Here is an 18,884-nt window from a genome sequence, read left to right as displayed (position 1 = left end):
GCTTGTGTTAACTGGGCTTTTTGCAAGGCGTTGTCTCTGAAATGCAAAGTAAAGGATCATTTTGCATGCAAGGTTCAGTGTATATGGTGTGACTTTCTTTCCGTATGGGGCAGCTTTCATTCATGTTCCAGCTTCGGCTTTAAGTTGTTATTGTCTTTTAAAGTGCAGGTTACATGAGTACATCTTGTATTGTGTCAGAGCTAACCCCGTTGCTGTGTCAATGCGGACCTCGGGCAGAGTCCCTGTTTGCGCTATAATAAAATCCCTTACTATAAATCATATTATTCATGTGTGGCCAGTCATCTTGATCTTATTTATTAAATGCTCTCACGCACAATGCAGAAATATAATAAATGTAGTACATGTTTAATGTTAGGGGAAAGGGTTGAGCCGGTACATTGGAGATCTTTGCGGTATAATAAAGTGTTTCAGGTGCGTCACTTTCCACTGCGTACAAAAGGGGCGAAGTGTGCCTTTTAGTGTAGAAAGGCTCTGTGGTCGTGTGTGTGTGTGTGTCTCGGAGTGCCTGGGTCAAGGTAGAACTGTCTTTTAACCTTGTTGAAGGACAGCTGTATTTACTGACGTATGTAAATGAATATAGGGGAGGTCCTTGGGCAAAAAACACACACTGAATCAGTTTCACATTGCAGCTCCGGAGTTCCTGAGTGGAAGGAAAAACGAGACGTGGCGAAATCTGGTGAATATCTGCAGCCATATGCCCCGTGTGTAATTTGTGGGATTTATGAATCATTCTGGTATAGTCTTGGGAAGTGTGTTTTTCCTCTTCTTATTTTTTGGCTAAATGGGTGATCACGCATTCGCTTTGCAGTTGCCTGGTCCCTCTAACATCATATCCTTGTCGGAGTTGTCCCAGTTCATCAGATACTACAGCAGCCCAGCGAGCCCGGTGCATGAGCTCCTAAATTACAACAATAATAATAACTCCTCGTCTCTGTTTCCCCTCGTTGCAGCTCAGCAAACCATGCAGGATGATTTACTGATGGACAAAAACAAAGCCCAGCCTCACCATCAGCAAGATCCGACGCAAGTAGACCCTCCTCCCTCCACCCCGACCCCGTCATCGGAACCCACTTCTTCTTCATCGGAGTCGGAGAGCCCGTCGACCGGGAGCAACCAAGCGGCTTCAGCGCTGAACAGCAGCAGCAGCAGCAGCAGCAGCAGCGGCAGCAGCAGCAGCAGCAAGGACAAGGTGCCGATGGAGTCGCCGATCCTGCCCGGGTTGAGCTTCCACCACCAGCCGCAGGAGACCGGCGGCCCCCTTTCCTCTCCTTCCTCCTCGTTTGGGAGCACTTGGTCCACGGGAACCACAAACGCCGTGGACGATAGCTTTTTCCAGGGAATACCGTCGGTGAACGGGACGATGCTTTTCCAGAACTTCCCCCACCCTGTCAACCCGGTCTTTGGGGGGAATTTCTCCCCGCAGATCGGTCTGGCTCCCCAGTCCCAACAGCATCAACAGCAAGCCCAGCAGCAGCAGCAGCAGCAGCCGCCGCCGCCGCAGCAGCAGCAGCCCCAGCAGAGGAGATCCCCTGTCAGCCCCAGTCAAGGCCCCTTCCCCCAGAGAAACGTTTATCAGACCATCATGAATAACAGCAAGGGTTCGTCGTCGTCTTCTTCTTCTGCCCCGTCGTCCGCTTGGAATAATCACCAAAACGCCGCATGGAGCACAGCCTCTAACCCCTGGAGCGGGCTGCAGGCAGGCAGGGACCCGCGCAGAGCTGTGGGCGTCGGGGTAGGGGTCGGGGTCGGAGTCGGCGTCGGGGTGCCATCACCCCTGAACCCCATCTCCCCTATGAAAAAGCCCTATACCAGCAATGTTATAGCACCCCCAAAATTCCCAAGACCTGGTCCCCTCACCCCCAAGCCCTGGATGGAGGACAGCCCCTTCAGGACTGACAACAGCAACAACATACTGCCTTTCCAGGTAAATACATTCCCAGTGAGAGCAGGCCTAGGCCTACCTCTGGTGCTTTAGCCTGTGTTTAAAGACGCTGACGGCTGTGACATGCTGTCAGTTATACTATAAAACCATAGACCTATGGAGTGATTGTTTTCGATATATTCTATACAGATATCAAAGGGAAGCCATCAGCCTGAGCTAAAAGACTACAAGTACGCTAAGGTCACCCTGAACTCATCGGTACCACGGATTCATTACAGGTCCATTTAATTGTAATTGATAAGCTATTTATATCATAGTCAATTAACCACATTTCCAATTATAATAATTATATCGTATATTCATATTATAAAGCATTCATATTGCATAGCCAGCGTTTCTCACACAGTGATGATAGGTTGCCATTAGGGCGCAGAGGCTTTCATTTGATCTCGATCTACATAATTCAGCACGAAACACCTTTATTTTAAACGTGCCATGGACCGAAGCTTTGGCTCGCGTTGCTTGGTTAAACTGACAAATGACCATCGGGTTATGCCGGTAGCAGGGACATTTATGGCTTGGGAAGATTGCGTTGTGGAGGTCAAAGAAATCGAACGAGACAGTGAGCCCATGAAGTATTAATCATTGATCACGGCTATTTTGTGCGAAATCAATGACAAACAACAGCGATTCGATGCCAGAAATAGTCGCCCGGCCACGGTTTATTGCGCAAATGCTTCATTTTCCTCTGCCAGCTCGCTCTCCGTGAGGTTTAAAGGACACATGACGCATTTAGGCGCCCCTCGTAACCTTCTAAATTCAAACAGACAACACCTGTGTACGCTCATTTGATTGCCAGTCTTCCCCAATAATCATTAAGGATTTCTGTTTTTCAAATATATATGTATATAAAAAATAAAATAAATATTTTATAAATATAAAAAAAAGGAAATAGAGAATATCATGCATCAGATATTATACTTCTTTATTTATGCGTTCTATTAAGTTAGTTATTATTATTATCAATATTATTATTAGTGTATCTACTATTCTTATTATCGTTTTAACACGGTTCAGTGCCACTACACTGCTTATCTCGCAGAGAAGTCTATTGCTCTGTCAGTATTTTCAACATTTATTGGTAGTTCATGTGCGCTCTCAAAGTTTAATTGCAGATTTTTCGACAGTCCTTAAAGGCAACATCGGTGCTCGTATTTGATTGGCTTGTGATCAGTCGGTGGGCGGGGTTTGAACCTGATATGGACAAGGAGCACCGGGTCCAACCCGGAAGGTGGTAGAAATGTATACAATTCTACAGTAAGAAGAAGAAGACAACTAAAAATAAATAATATTCAATTAAATATAAACCTGATACAAGTGCTGACATTGAAATGTGTCTGTTTCTGCTGCGAGAAAACTGAAACAAGGCCAAGCAGTTTTGGCTGTATGTTCATATCACAACATGTGACCAGCATATTAGAGTACCATAATAAACACTGACAGAGGGGAGGGGATGTCCTGTTTATCCTTTGAATTCAGAATTAGTGTGACAGTTTGAGTCAGACAAAGAAAATGTTTCCCTGTCAAGTCCCAATCTTCTCCTGTATTTCTGGCTTCATCACCAAATGCCCCCACTCCATGAGAGGTGACACACAGTATTGTTATTGTCTTTTGGTCCATACACACGGATCTCACAGGACTCATCATAGTTGGACACCAGAGAGTCTGTTTCAAACTGGTTTGAATTTATTTCAGTGGAGACAGGATGTCTTGAGTGATGTGTCTGATTGCAGAGTAGACTGACACGAACAGTCCCAATACTGTGTGGCTTTTTTCACATGGCTAGTCATGTGTTTCTCCTATGTTTAGTTATGCTGCCTGACAAACAAGCCAACATAAAAAAATATTTAAAAATAAGCCAACTTTTCTCCTTCCCTTAAGTCACAGGCTTGCTTAAAAAGGAGTACTTGTTCGCCTGATCAAAGCGATGACTCGGGGAGAACGGAGCACCAGCCAAAATGTTAACCTGCTACTGTGGAGAGCACTACATGTGCAGACGTAACACAGCCCAGCGCAGGGTGAAATTCCAACCAGCTTGAAACGTATATAGCCTTTTGAGGAGATAATGATTGTGTGTGTGTGTCAGTCAGGCCTCCCTAAGCTTTATTACACAGTTTCCTCTGTTGAGTGCCTCTATCTCTTTTCTCCTGACTTGGCCGGTGTACAGGTCCAAGCTCTCTCCACCAGGAGACAAGGTCACGGGGCCACGCGTCATGCTGTATAGTGGAAACAGAGAGGTCTGTTTATTGAAGTGAAACTCAGGCACAGCCACAGATGAAGTACAGTCATGTGGTCTCGTGTGGTCAAGTTCTGACTGATGAAACATTACGGTTAAAGTGACACTCAGTCATGCATACTCTGTGTCAGTTAGAGCTAGAATGAGTCAAGTGACAGAAAATGAGTATGAAACAAAAAAAACAAACAAACATTGGGTTTGAGTTTTAAAAGCAAAAAATGACAAGTATTTGCTGTCTTGTTGTGTTGCAGATTATCATAAATTTAACATAATTGGCTTTATCAAGAAGTAAGACAAAAAATATGAAGAAATTACCTTGAAAACTGAAACGATAATGAAGTTAATCATTGTTTGCATCCCTGATGCCATAAGGTGCTTTACTTACGTATTTATATTTTATTATTTGTCAGTATTAGCACAACATAACATCACAAACACATGGAGGATTCTCTCTAGGAAACCAAACAGAAAATCCACATAACTTATTGCTCCCATTTTACCTACTTTTATTTATACAGTGATGATTCAAGCATGTCCTGATCAGACTTGCCTTACCCGGAGTTACCCATAAACCTCCCTTAAAACATGCATACATTTGTTTCAAACTGACATAAATCAAGGCGGGAACAACAGACTTTACTACCTTTTATAAACCTTTATTACCGTAAAGTTGAAAAAAAAAATGATGGCAGAGGATGAGATATTGTGACTTTTAGTCCCTCAGTGTCCTCTCCCTGAGAGGACTGGGGGCAAATTCCAAGCTCAAACTCAGATGAACCCAGATGATGTCATTAGGGTTATTTTCTCAGACACTAAGGTCAGATCCTATACCAATACTTGTTTCAATATTTGGAGCCGTTCAGCATATTTGCAAGCTTTCTCTACATTTGAATAAGTTTGAGGGTGTTTTTTTTAAGAGCCTATGAGCAGTGATGCAATCCTGGCTGTAGTTCACACTTAGCTGTTTAGCAATTACACCCATAATTGGAGACGAGTTATCACCAGGATGCAAGATCAGGGTGCCACATGTCAGCTGTGCTGTTTACAGAAGTCAAATTCCTGAGCCGAGCACACCGGCCCCGCGCTGTCATGTGGGCAGCTGGCGACAGGTGTGCCTGTTGTTGTTCTGTAGATCTCCCTCAGTATTCTTCAGGCACCCCAGATGAAGCGCAGAGTGAAATGTTGAGTCCCCTGTCCTCCTGATATGTGCTCATACTCGCCTGCTGCTGGCTGCCGCTTGAAGACCAAGGAATGTGCGGAATTTAACTTAACATGTCAGCGTGAGGCTTAAGATGCAAAGTCACATGAGCTTCTCGGGAGATGCTCTGATTTGAAACGATGGCACTGGCCTGTGTGGTCCTCTGTGATCGTAATCACGCCATATCAGATCATGAAGTTTAAGTTGGTAGGCAGGCTGACAGGTGGAGTCTCAATGCCATCTGATGGTTATGTGAAACGTCAGGAGCTTTGACAAGTCAAAGGGTGTAACCAGTGTGGTTTATATCAGGTATTTAAAGTTGTTTGACTTGTTTTCTTGTGTCATTTTTGCTTTATTTTTCATGTGAACAGCAATTGTATTTTGCCAATGATGTGGTTTCATCTTAGCTTTCTTATAAGACATCTTTAATTAAATAAGCTTTAGAGTATACAGTAGGTTGGGATTGAAGCAGGGACCAGAGAGCATGTCGCTTCAAGTCCTTTGGGAATGTTCACATTCTTGACGATACTTAAATGCTTTATCAGTTGACAGGAAATGATCAAACTCATTCAGCAATTTCTATAATTGTTTTATTGCTTAAGTCATTTATGAAGCGCAACGACTTGCTGCTGTCTTTCATTGTGAATTGAATATTTTTAGGTCAACAAATTAAGCAATTTGAAGACGTCATCTTGTACACCTTCACTATTTTCTGATATTCTGAACTAAACAATTAATCAGTTAATCAAGTCAGAAGTCGTTAGTTACACTCCTTGTTGGAATGGCTTGTTGATTTCTTCAATGGTATAGCTATTAGTGGCTATATTGTGTATTCTAGGTGGATTCGAGCAGGCTTTTTTTCTTGTAGAGTCATCGAATATGTCATTTAAGTCAGATGGGAAATACAGTTATGTCATATGTGATTTATTGTTGATAGTATTGAGCTCCACAGTAAAGTCTGTTTGGGGCTTTGGTGTATATGATCTCTTTAAGTTTTCTGACTATGCTGAGCTCTCCGACGCACCGCCCCCATCATTGTGCTCATCCACATGTGTTAGAGAGGAGGGGAGAGGGGAGAAAACTCAAAGCTCAGCGTTTTAAGTGTTTACCGTTTGTACCAAGTGGGCAGATTTTTATCTGCGTGGCGCTGTCGGGTCCAGAGTGAAGGGAATAACACTTTTGAATGCTCAGCCGAATGGGCAACAATAGCTGTGGTGTCCAAACAATGTGGCCCCGGCTTGGGCAGCGGACACAGGACACAGCTGCCAAGGCTACAGCCTCCAGCTCCAGTTAGACGCGGTCACAGGCTTTTACCTTTGGCACACATGTCATTCTCATAAATTCACTCACACAGAGTGGGCGTGTAAACATTTCATCAGTAGTAAGAGGTTTAATCTTGAGGTGTTTGATGTTGCATTAACTGTCCAGATCTGGTCTCAATGGGGGCAAAGTACCAAATAAGATCAGGAAATTAGTTTTTAAAGATCACCAGGTAAAAGTACTGAGGAGGAAATGAGCTTCTGTCCAAGGTGACTGACAAATAAGGTTTACAAAAAGATGCTTTCATAACATCTATACATAGTCTTTAGTTATTTTCATATTTTGAATCAAAATGTTCTCTATTTTGGACAAATTTAAGTTATCGTATGGCTAATTTCTTTTAGACAGCATTTGATATTTGAGACATTTGGCTTATTATCTTTATATTTATTTACATTTAGTTACATTGGAAGGTACTGGAAAAAGAGTGTATCATTTTCATTGTGTTTTAACATGCATAGTATTTGCACTTGTATTGAGGGAAAAATAGTGCCAGAAAGTAGTGTAAAGTGTCTATCTCAAGTTCCCAGAGTCCAAGATGTTGTCTACTGTCTAGTGTTGTTTTGTCCAACTAACCCAAATTTACATTTAAAAAAAAGCTATAACCAGATAACCTTTGACATTTTAACTATAAAATATTCAAACCTTTAATCATTTTTGTATTGATCAGCCAAATGTTTCAGTTGCTTGGATCTCCAGAGGGTTCACGAGCAAAGTGAGGAGTACTTCATCAATTATAGGAAAAAGCCCAGCGACTAACAGTTTGTGTGATCACAGATTAAATTTCTTCTTCTCATCTGTTTCTACTCCACCTAGAGAAATGACAGTTAAGAAATTCTGCACTAAATTAAATCCAGACAGATCCTCGGGGCAGAACCTTCTCTGTGCTTTCACTGTGCTTTCACTTTCTGACATGAAAAGGCTTAAGGAGCCGGGCTTAAGATTCATATCTCCTTTTCAATATCAGCTGTATTTACCATCATCCCCGAGGATGACACACACACACTGTTTTTTTTTTCTCTGCAACTTGTAGTTCCACAGTCTTAATTTATGTTAGCCTAGATTAGCTAAGAATGCATCCCGGCCTGTGTTATTTTTTTAAAGAAAAAAATGGGAGCCGTTGGTACAGGCACGTTATTGCCAGCAATTTGCCCTTGAGCAAGGTAAGCAACCAACGAGTAACAGGAGCTCTAACTGTCACAGCAATAAAATGCCATATAGTGTTTATGTGGTGTGTGATCTACTGTTGTGACTTCAATTCTAACCCTCTTCCTGTTTTGCTGTGTTGCAGGACCGGAATCGGCCCTTTGATGCTTTTAGCTTGCACTCTTTGGAGAATTCCTTAATGGATATGATAAGGACTGACCATGACAAAGGTAAACCACACCCTGCCGGTGGCCCACCAATGACTATCGCTGATATTATATGGAGGAATCATTTTGCAGGTTAGGAATATTCATACGTCCATGCTTACAATACTTGGGTTGTTTTGGGTTTTTTTTTTTTTTTTTGCTTCATGGGCATATATCATCTCTGGGTACATTTTCTTTTGCTCTATTTGCCAATCTCTTAACCAATCCAGTATGGATCATCATGTTCTGTTTGAAATTGTAATGAATAATTAACAATATGAGCCTTACCTGCAAAATCTCACATAATTTGTGCGTGTGTGTGTGTCTGGTTGACCGGAAGTGCAGTAATCTGTGGTCTTTCCTTTGCCCTCCTTCTCCTCCTTTACCCGTTGTCTTTGTGCTGACAAATGATACTGTTTCTTGACGTGTGCTTTTGCAGGTCGAATATGTTGCGAGCTGTGAGAAATGTCGAGTGACTGAGCGTGTGTTTGCAGTTTGCATTTTTCCTCAGTGACATGATCAGCACAAAGCAGAATTCAGAAATCAGACTTGGACCTTCATTTTCTGCGTGATTGTGGGCTGAGACATGCCACGACTGAGTCATAGCCTGAAGATCAAATCAGTGTTTCTAAGCAACTGCAGTACACAGAAGCAGTTTATTTTTCTCAACATTCTAATTCAGATTCACGCTGAAATAAAAATATGATCAAATCTCCTGGGAAATATAGAGGATTTATCAAATGCTTGATGATGGTCTTCACACCCTTCTAAGGCCATCCAATGGACATCAGGCCTTCTAAAGCCATTATTTTTGTAGCACAGGTCACGTGTCTATTGTAAAAACTTTGGATCCAGTCTCCCAGATGGGGCCCTGTCAGGTTGGGTGTAGGGTATTCCCCCCCACCATCCTCCTCCATCTTAACAATGGAAAGATGGGTGGGAGGGGTATATAATGATGTCGCTTTCTCATGCATGGAGTCTGTTTTCCCAGTCTTGTGTTGAGAGAGCATTGTTACAGCGAAATGGTCATCCTGGCCATGGCTTAACTTCACTGGAAAGGTGTCGTAACGTCCTGCAGGGTTTTCCTCGTGATTGTTTATCAAAGCACAACAGAGACAGACGAGACGCAAGGAAAGACGAGGAGGGCGGTACATGGACATGGGCGTGCATTCCTGTATCCCCTCTTTGCTTGTTTACCTCTCTTGTCGTCATGTAGACAGCGTGGGGCTGCAGTAAGCTACCGTGCCAACCACAGTGCAGCTCCACCCTGCAGCTCCACCCTGCTTACTTACCTACTCACTGTCTGAGAAGAGCCTCTGTGCTTCAGCCGGATCTGCTGCGTAATCTCCTGCTGCGTTGCCCTAACACTTGAAATGTACACATTAGGGCACATTTTGTCCCATGGACTCTATATGGAAAAGTGTTTTGCTTACCTGACCCTGACAAGCCTGGGTCATTCTGTTGTGTAAATTTTCAGGGTCATGTCAGGTTCGTGTTTGGTCATTTTCAAACGTAATTTAGCCAAAATGTAATTTTCCTATAATTCAATCAGCCTGACAAGTTCATTTTGGCTGATTTCCTGAAGGGAAGTGTTTTGTTTTGTTTTGTCTTAAACCCATCAGTTGGGAGCAACATATCAGTCCCGATAGTGTCATTTGTAATCTGTGTCCGACAGTGTGGAAGCTGGTTTCTAGGAGCAGTTAAGTCAATAAATAAGCTAAGCACCAAGCTAGCAACGAGGAAAATGATTCATGTCTCCGTTTTAAAACCCGCCTACTAAGCTTTGATTAGCTAATTGTTCTGGTGGATTAAGAATCCCTCAAATCCTTCAATGAGCACAACACCAGACCTGTCTGGAGGTTCAGGTGCAAGCTCATGCTCAGCAAAGATGACGGAGCCTCTAATGCTATGGTTGTGAAACTGACTAGTATGTTTTCCCAAATCCCATCCTAAGGCAAAGGTCAACTTCACACCACTGGAACTCCGTGGACTCAAGATCATCTTAGCTGTAAGATTCATTTACAAAGCGGGGCATGGGTAATACTGGTGTTGTCAACTGGACAGATGCAACCCTGATCTGACAGGCAAAGCAAAATTACAGCTCTTTTTCACAGCAGCCATTTTGACATGAAATAGTAGGGTCAACACAGGTGTTTCCAATGATGCTAAGTAAGGCTCCATTTAGTGCAGCAGAGCCTTTCCAGTGAACCGACATGCAGCACAGCAGCACCCTGACTCCGCTTGACCCGAATGGAACTGAACCTTAATTAGTATCATTGCTAACATCTGTGTGTGCCCACTATTTCAGGTCAAAATGGCTGCTGCGAAAAAGAAAATGACACAATCTGGATGTTTAAACATTTCAACTATTCCTTTTAAAGGTCCTGTGTGTAACATAGAGGGACTCTATTTTCTCTAATATAATATTCATAACAATGTATTTCACGCATGTATAATCACCTGAAAATAAGAATCTTTACTTTAAAATTAGACTTTTATATCTACAGTGGGAACGGGTCCTCTTCTGTCGAGGTTGCCATGTTGAAACACTGTTTCTACAGCAACCTGGAAGAGACAAACTAAATACTGACTCTAGACAGGGGTCTTTCAAGCGTTGTTTCTCCTTTTTACGCTAGGAAGGCGAGGGCTATGTGAGGAGATTTCAGTGCAGTGATTACACCACTGCATGCAACTAAATCCTACACACTGGACCCTTTTTTAAAAAAAAAAACTCCTGGTACCATCATAGTAAGTCTGATTCCCACTTAGGACGGAGCTGAGAAGCACCAGTCAAACCTAATTAACCCAGTAGGCTCAGTTTTGCATTCCCAACTGAATGGGTCTCACCCACATTCATCCCATCACAGACATTTCTCACATACTTGTCATTGTGACTGGAACAGTTGTTTTTCCTCGAATGTTTTATGAGTGCATGTGCGTGCGAGCGTGCATGTGTGTTGTTGTTTTTTTAAACAAGAAGGAGCACTTGTACCATGATGCGAATGAGACTCTGTGGGTCTTCTAAACAGAGTGTGAGGTGACCCCACCCACACCCCCACCCGCCCTGTCGCTCTCTCGGTCTTTCGCTTTCAAAACAGGGAGGTGGAGGAGGGCAAAGCCATTTCGATTCAACCAGCTTTTTTTTTTCTTAGCACTTGTTTGGAGAGGAGTCAGCTTGAAAGTGTGTGTGTGTGTGTGTGTGTGTGTGTGTGTGTGTGTGTGTTGTGTGTGTTGTCTGTGAGAGAGACACTTTATTCTTGTGATCCTCTCAAACTTTCTAAAAGCTCTTTACTCCTGGGTGAGGGGAATAGGGCCGAGGGGACGTCTGAACAAACAGACCCTTTCTACAGCACCACACACACACACACACTGGTCTGCATGTACCGTAGTCTCCTGAACTGGGTCAGCTGAGCTCACGTGTGGAGAGTTAGGCATACCGACAAAAACACACACACACATACACACACACACACTAGAGATTTTCCCTTTGGCCTGGAAAAACACCCCCAACACTGCTGCCAGCCATATCGTCACACACACATACACACACACACACACGCATGGAAGATACACACATCCAAATTGTTTCTGACATGCAAATCAGCTGCAACATTCCATGCAAAGCAATCTCACCTCATACACTCTCTCCCAGGCTGTCACGGTTGTCTTTGGCAAAGACAACTCAACAGACGTAACATTGTGTCTGCGGCATGCTCTCCCCCAAACACACACACAATCTCAGTGTTGTCACTAACAATTTTAGATACTCAAAAGTATAAATAAGTCCCTAAAGTCCTCATGGAAGCTTTGTGTAGATCCCACCCACCCTCTCTCTCTGAAGACGCTCACATTGCCTCAGATTGTCTTGACTCACATGATCTTACTCATGCGTCATTTACGATTACGCATTGTGTCCTTGTGTCTAAGTGCAGCTTTAAAAAGACTGAACTCCATCAGCCTAAATGCAAATTTAAGCCACAGAGTGGAACTGCAACTTGTGATTAGTCTAGCATAAAGACTGGAAGGAAGGAAGAGGAAACCACTTAAGTCCCAAAGTAAAACTACCTGACTACCAGTACCTCAAAAGAAATCAAATTATCACACTTATCCTGCAACCCTGTAGTATCTGAAGCTGAAATATCTTTGAAATATTGAATCAGTTTATTAAAATTCTTGTCTGTCTTTCCTGGCACCGGCTTATTAAATAACCAACACCAACTGGCATTTGTTCGGAAAAATGCTAACTAGTTTAGCTTGACACAAGCAGCTTTCCATTGTTGTGTTTGGGTGTCACCCATCATGTGTTTGTTAACTGTATGAGGTGTAATGTTGCTGTAACAGATAGAAGGTGTCAAATATAACTGTAGGCAGTAGCCGAGAGAGAGCAAACACTGGAACTGTTTGACTTTATGCACTTGTTGACAAGAGCATCGGTCAATGGATAAGAGTTGACGCACTGGTGCTTTTATCAGGAGGAAAACAAGAATTGCAAGCACAGTACAGGTCGGATGAGTAAAAGTGTAATTATGCAAGGTGCTTCAATGTTAGGATGGATTAGGTGTCTCCATGTTACTTTGCTCGAAACCTTGGCAAAGATGGAGCCCATAAGAGACACTTTCTGTCTCTGTATTAGCTAGAGTTGTGGTGTAAAGTTCAAAGAAGCTCAAGAAAACCATGAGCTGTCGTAACTAAGTCCTCAGAGATCATGTTTCTTGGAAGTGGAGATCTAGGAAGTGTTATTTAGGTTCAAAGATGGGTCAACCCAGCTTAATTTGGGGTGAAAGGTCAATATTTGAACCACTTTGTTGGACTGACAAGTCGGACGTGACCTCTGAGCCTTTCGATTGTTATAGTTAACAACACTTGAGATGATCTTAGTGTCACAGCATTGCTGTGTACTTTAAACAGCCAGTAATGACTCTATAGAGATAAGACGATGTGTTTGTTGGCTGTGTTAAAGGTTAAATCGCACCTTGCTTCCAATAAACTACACTGTTAGACTGGTGTGTTTTGTTATGGTGGTTCCTCCAGGCATGACTGAACTAGTCCAGTCCAGGCAACAAAACAAGTCCGGGCTTGTTTGGTCTATTAAGATCATGGTTTGTCCAGATCTCACAGTTGTTGTTCAGCAGGTTTAACTATATTCTAAATCCTTTATCATTATATGATAGACATTTAATTGTTTTATTATCATTACTTTTATGAAACATGCCCTAACCATTTGTGTTTTATAGTGTATTTTATGTAGTTTTGTGTGGCTCAAAAGAAACTTTGGCCCAGTTGTAATCGTTTTGTTAGGGGGGTGGGTTCAATCTAAGCTAGAAAGGATAAAAAGGCCATTCTGACAACACAGACACACAAAATAACTCTTCCCAATCATCCCTCTTAATCTTTTCAGTCATGTCGACTGTGCCCAAAACACATGCCCCCCCATTTGGCTTTGTCATCTTTTTTTGTGTACTGTTGCTAATTGGTTTCTTTGGCAGTAGTTAGTAAGAAGTGCAGCTCTGGGTCACCCTGCTGCCAAGGTGTTTTTTTTTTTTTTTTTCATCAGTGCTAACATTTCCACACCTTTCTGTTGGTACTCCCACTCTCCTCTTATAACTCCTGCTGGAGTTTTTCTCCAAGAGGTGTTATTGGGGGTGCTTTCTATAATGTGGAACAGAGGGAGCAAAACGTGACCAAAGCGGTTGAGAAGGGGCTCCGGGTGGGTCGAGGTTGGTGGTGATTAGCCACATGAAATCTTGTGAAAATATAACAGCTTAGGAACTTGAAGAGTAGGACTCATGTGGCCCTTTTGGATTCTCAGACCAAAGGTCCTGAGCCTATTTTCTTTCCCACATTTCTCGAAACTTGTGCACCCTGGACAGGACCACATGCTGCGTCAGCAGTTGATGAAAGATTTATGTTTCTTTACAGCCCATGAAGTTGTACAGGTAATGTTGCATTTAACCACATTCGCTCAGGTTTCCTGCAGTCTTTTAATCTGATTATTTTCTTTAAACCTCACACTCCCACGCAATGACAACTTCAGGGGCACCATATCTCAAATTGATGGCCACTGGCTGTGTCCAGCTAATCCACCCCCTACTCTTTATCACATTTCTCTTAAAGCAGTCACAGTGAGGTCACTGTCCTGTCTGTAGATTATCAGGCGGTGAAAGAGAGGTACTGTTGGATCTACGCCTAAGGAAGTGGATTGCGTGTCTCCTGAGTGGCCGTGCCGCTGTGCAACCATCATGGGGAGGTTGAGAATAGCTCAGGCTCTCGATGAGGAAATGTCACCAGAAGAGCAACGGCTCAGCGGCCCCCTTAGGCCCTGCCACTCAACTCCTGGGGGAAGCAGATGGCACATGCCCAGAGCTATTTTAAGGCTTCAGGAGGGCAACTGTCACCCAAAATGACTAATGTAGATGAAAAGGCAAGCTCTGTTGCAACTCTTGCCCTCCTGTCAGCAAAGTCACAGCTTTGATTGTGAATGTTCAATGAATCATACTAATCTCTAGTGTGTAATGTAGTACTTTATTGATCCTCATGTTTTTCAAAAGCAGTGGTACTAGGTCAAAGTGCACGGTCTGCTGTGGAGCTATAAGGGACGCTCTGCCAAGGACACTTCAGCAGACAGACAGACGTTTGCCTTTCAACCCTGTAATTTGGTTGGAGGTTGTTAGACCACCCACACATTTACCAATACACATGATTCTGTGCAGCTACAACATGAGGCTCTCAAACTTAAGATGAAAGCCTAGCTTGACTATTGGGTAGGGTTGGTGAGACAGAGAAAACGGCGGATGATCGGAGAGCTTTCATCCAGGGTTGGGTCAGGATGTTCCTCTTTTTGGTTGCATGTAGTCTTTGCCAACAGTGTGTTCAGATATGGAAAAGGGCAAAGATAATGTGACAGTAGGCTGTGTCACACATGTTCCAACAAATGTCTAAATGTATGGGCTTGTCACATGCATTTCCACCCGCAAGCCTTACTGTTGCCCAGTTTTTGACTGGCTGAGAGGAGTGTGGAAATCCACATCTGTGCAGCTACAGGGTGGCTGCCCCCTTGTCATCCCCCCTAACCTTGCCTCTCTGGTTTTCAATCAGGTCTAACTGCTAATTCCACTCCGAGCAAGAAAGAGGCCCCCTTTCTGTCTGTGCTTATCTGTTTTCTATCACATTTTGAAACTTTTGACATGTCATCTTGTTTGCACCATAGTGGCTTGCAACATACAGCCATCTGTCTCTCAAAGTCCATGTAACATATAGGGAAACAGTAAAGCAACATATCCTTTGGAATTGTCCCCCTTTACCTTTACCTCTCTACCACCCCAGTGCTAACACTTAAGTGAAGCTCTGCAAAGTGGATGGTCTGGCCCACAAATGTTGTGTTTTATTAAATCTAAAGGGTGTGTATTCCAATGAAATGGTTGCTTCACCTTCTTCCTTTCTTAAATGACTTTAGGTAGGCTTCTTATTAGCAGTGTGTTGAGTAAAAAAAAAAAAAAGCTGGTGTAGGCGGATTTTGACAGAGGGCCCTAATTTTAAGTGGTTAGGGATAAAGGGTGTGCCTCTGCGGCCGCCACTGCAAATGATGTTGACAGTGAGACTGCAATGTTTTGTCCTAAACCAGGTAGGCTATTTCTGCCCGGGCTTAAGTGTATTTTTCTTGTTGTCACCTGTATGAATAGGAGGATATAGACCGAGATAACCAAGAAGACTCCCATTTAGACGTTTCCACACCACCCCACTCTCCACGAAAGCACTGACAGATGGGCCCTTGTAGCATGCACACATTGTCACCATAGCAGAATGGACACTCTGTTGAATTCCAAGCCTTATAGCCGCCTTTGTTTGTGTGTGTGTGTGTGTGTGTGTGTGTGTGTGTGTGTGTGTGAGATATGGGACAACTAAAGAATGTGTTTCCACGTTTTTCACATCTGTTTTCTGTGGTTGCCCTTTTGCCATTGTATCGCATTGGGTAAATTTGTTGTTTATTCATTTCATGTTGCAACATTTCATCATGGCTGGCATTTTCCCATTGACGACAGTAGAATGGAAGATTTTTAAAAACTGTCTATCAACAGGGTGGCTTTTATCGGTGACTTCCATGTTTCCCCTCTTTTGTAAAATCTTTTCTTTTTTGTCTTTAACAGGACGCATGGGCCTCAACTTCCATCATCCTGGAGCAGACCACATAATGCCATTGAATAGTAAGTCACGTTTCATTGTAGTACCCATCATCTTCGTCTCCATGTGGAATTCATCAGAATTGTTTCACTTTTACTGATATGTGTTGTGTTTGTCCCGTGTATGTTTTAAAGGCATTGAGAATGGGAAGTATTTTTGTGGCATGTTCCCATGAAAAACATATGACCACATATAACCACGGGGGCCCATGTCAGTATGCACGAGGCACACCTGCCCACCGTTTGCTAAGGTCTGGATTCCCTGACGCCATAAACTTAGGACAGACCTCTTAGCACTGAGGGAAGCTGCACAGTTGATCTGTGAATAGCGCTTCCAAAAATACCCCAACATGTAAGTCTAGATTCCCCCGCAGTGTCCCCACCAGACGGCAGATGCCCAGCAGTGACAGGAGATGAGCCACAGAGAGAAATCAGGTCTCTATCCGATATGCTGCTGCATGGATGACCCAAAGTTTTCCAAACTAGGCCTGTCTGAGTGCTCTGTATTTGTCTTTGGAAGGGATGATGGACATGATTTCTCTTACACGTTAATTTAAACATTCATTTGTGGCTATATCCTCTAGTTTCTTTGGGACAATCATATTCCGACCTGATCTCTGGTGTTCGACTCGTGATCAAACTAAATCAGCAAAGCCCTAGTTTCCTCTGCCGACTTCTTCAGTTAGCCTACAGGAAACAGTAGAGGCAGATGGGGTCTAGCATAAAAAACTTTCTCAGTGTAGTAGTTTCTCCCATTACATCCTGACAACACTGGCGCTCCTTCCTCATTTTGTTCTTTTCATTACTCGTTATCTTTGGAGAACGTGTCCCGGATTGATGTTAAACTGTTGTGTCATGGGATTGCACTTTGGCAAGCACAGATCTGCCCAGATCTTCTATGTCTGTCAGAACAGGCTCTCTCCGTGGTAGCCTGTGATGTGTGTAGACAGAAACTTTAAAGCGTTTTACTCAGTGTTTCTTCTTCATTTCTTCCTATTAGCTTTGAGGCTTCACGCTGCGAGAACCTGTAAAGGCTCTACTTTCTCCGGATGGCATTAGCACTTGAAGTGGAGAAGAAAGAGCGGACAGTAGTAAGCGTAGGTCCTCCATCCAGATTTATTGGTGTTGTTCACTTGACAGCTCAGTAGAAGTGTTGAAGGCTTTGAAGCTGAGCAGAGCTGGAGACATCAAACTCATCATGCCCAGAGGAATCACCCAGTTTCCTTTCAAGCATTTTCTCTCTCGCTCCGAGACACCACACAGTTTGAAGTTGGTACTTATTCCTAACCCTTACTTTCCCCTTTCCTCTTCTCCCTGATGGTTTGTATTCTCCCTCACAGAGGCATCTGACGGTTTCCCAGTGCAACGTTTACTTCATTTTACCCTGGTTGCTAGGTGACTTTGTTTCTGCCAAGGCCAGACGGTGAGAGGGCAAAGCTGCAGAGGGACTGACTAGTTTTTTTTGGATTGGAGAGCCAGATCTTTTTTTAATGAAAACATAGCAAGGGAGAAGAGGCTCCGAGACAATATATTCCCTGAGAGAAGCCAGAGGGGCAAGTCTCACAATGCAAAAGCTCATATTGGTTTTTGAGGCGACGAGTCTGCTTTGTGACTGATGCGTTGAGAGGAGCAGGAGGATCTGTTTAGCACTGTGTTACCCCTGCTGCTGTTTGTTGGAAATTGTGCCGTCTTAAGCCATGTTTTGCCTCTGTGGTTTGCATTCGTGGCACAGCAGATTCAAGTTGAGCTTGTTTGTGGGAGCAATTCATAGATTAGGGAAACGCTCAAACGCAATCCTGAAATAAGATGTGGTGTTTTTTTGCACATAAAATTTGAGCGTGAAAGTGAGCAAAGAAACCATGGTACTGTATAGCAAAAAAACCTGGGATCTATTTAATATCTCTTTCTCTAATATGTCTTTCTCAAAGCTCAGCCATCACCATGTGAACTTAGTATTGTGGGAAAAATGAGTATGAAAATGTGATAGCAGGTGATTGCATCAGGGGAGAAGACAATCAAAAAAGCAATTGGAAAAAACTACTAAGTGCACCTTGACAAACTGGAAATAACACGGCCCTTTTTGGAAAAAGAATTAACTCACTATGAACTCAATGTCCACTTACTACCTACCTTGCTTTCAAATGAATCTCTGGGTCTTTCTCCATGGATAGCTTTTGCATATTTTTCATGGAAATAGTTCAGCTGTCATTACGCAGGATGTCAGCAGTTAACTGTCAGTCTATAGGAACATTTGCATACACACTCTGTTAAAGCCTTCTTAAATATGAAGCTCAATAAAAGAAGCTCAGTGTGAGAGCATTACCTCCAGAAAGGCAATGAAGTCAAATGTAAATTGTGTGATGATAGTACTATGGTGAAACTTACCGCATTAAGAACAAGCACCTGGCTGCTATTTCCGGGGTTGCCCAAACAAGCCACCTCTAACGGCACCCACCTGTCAATCAAAGCAGCCAGGCTCTTAATTATGCATTATTATTAACATATAATAAAGAACTTCATCCTCAATACAGCTGACACAGACAGGGAACAGTTTTTTGTACCAGGCTGTAAACATGTTCATTTCTGCTATGAAGCTGGACATTTCAACATGGGGACTTATGGAGACTGACTTGCTGAA

General features: G+C 43.1%; 1 protein-coding gene across 7 annotated transcripts in view; it reads left to right on the top strand.

Moving 5' to 3' along the window:
* Window positions 1-18,884, top strand: part of cpeb3 (cytoplasmic polyadenylation element binding protein 3) — a 42,669-nt gene that overhangs the window by 1,466 nt on the left and 22,319 nt on the right. For 3 of the 7 annotated variants that reach the window (XM_019272803.2, XM_019272804.2, XM_019272800.2), the window contains exons 2-4: window positions 972-1,945; window positions 8,009-8,162; window positions 16,214-16,270. In XM_019272803.2, the coding sequence (XP_019128348.2) occupies window positions 983-1,945; window positions 8,009-8,162; window positions 16,214-16,270 (1,174 nt within the window). In that variant the 5' untranslated portion in view covers window positions 972-982. Of the gene's footprint in view, window positions 1-38; window positions 698-971; window positions 1,946-8,008; window positions 8,163-16,213; window positions 16,271-18,884 lie in introns of those variants that run through there. The other 4 variants (XM_010734583.3, XM_019272799.2, XM_019272802.2 and 1 more) reach the window with 3 other exon arrangements.

The sequence above is a fragment of the Larimichthys crocea genome, chromosome III (assembly GCF_000972845.2).
Source record: "Larimichthys crocea isolate SSNF chromosome III, L_crocea_2.0, whole genome shotgun sequence".
Lineage (NCBI taxonomy): Eukaryota > Metazoa > Chordata > Actinopteri > Sciaenidae > Larimichthys > Larimichthys crocea.
This window is presented reverse-complemented; position numbering and strand designations above follow the sequence as displayed.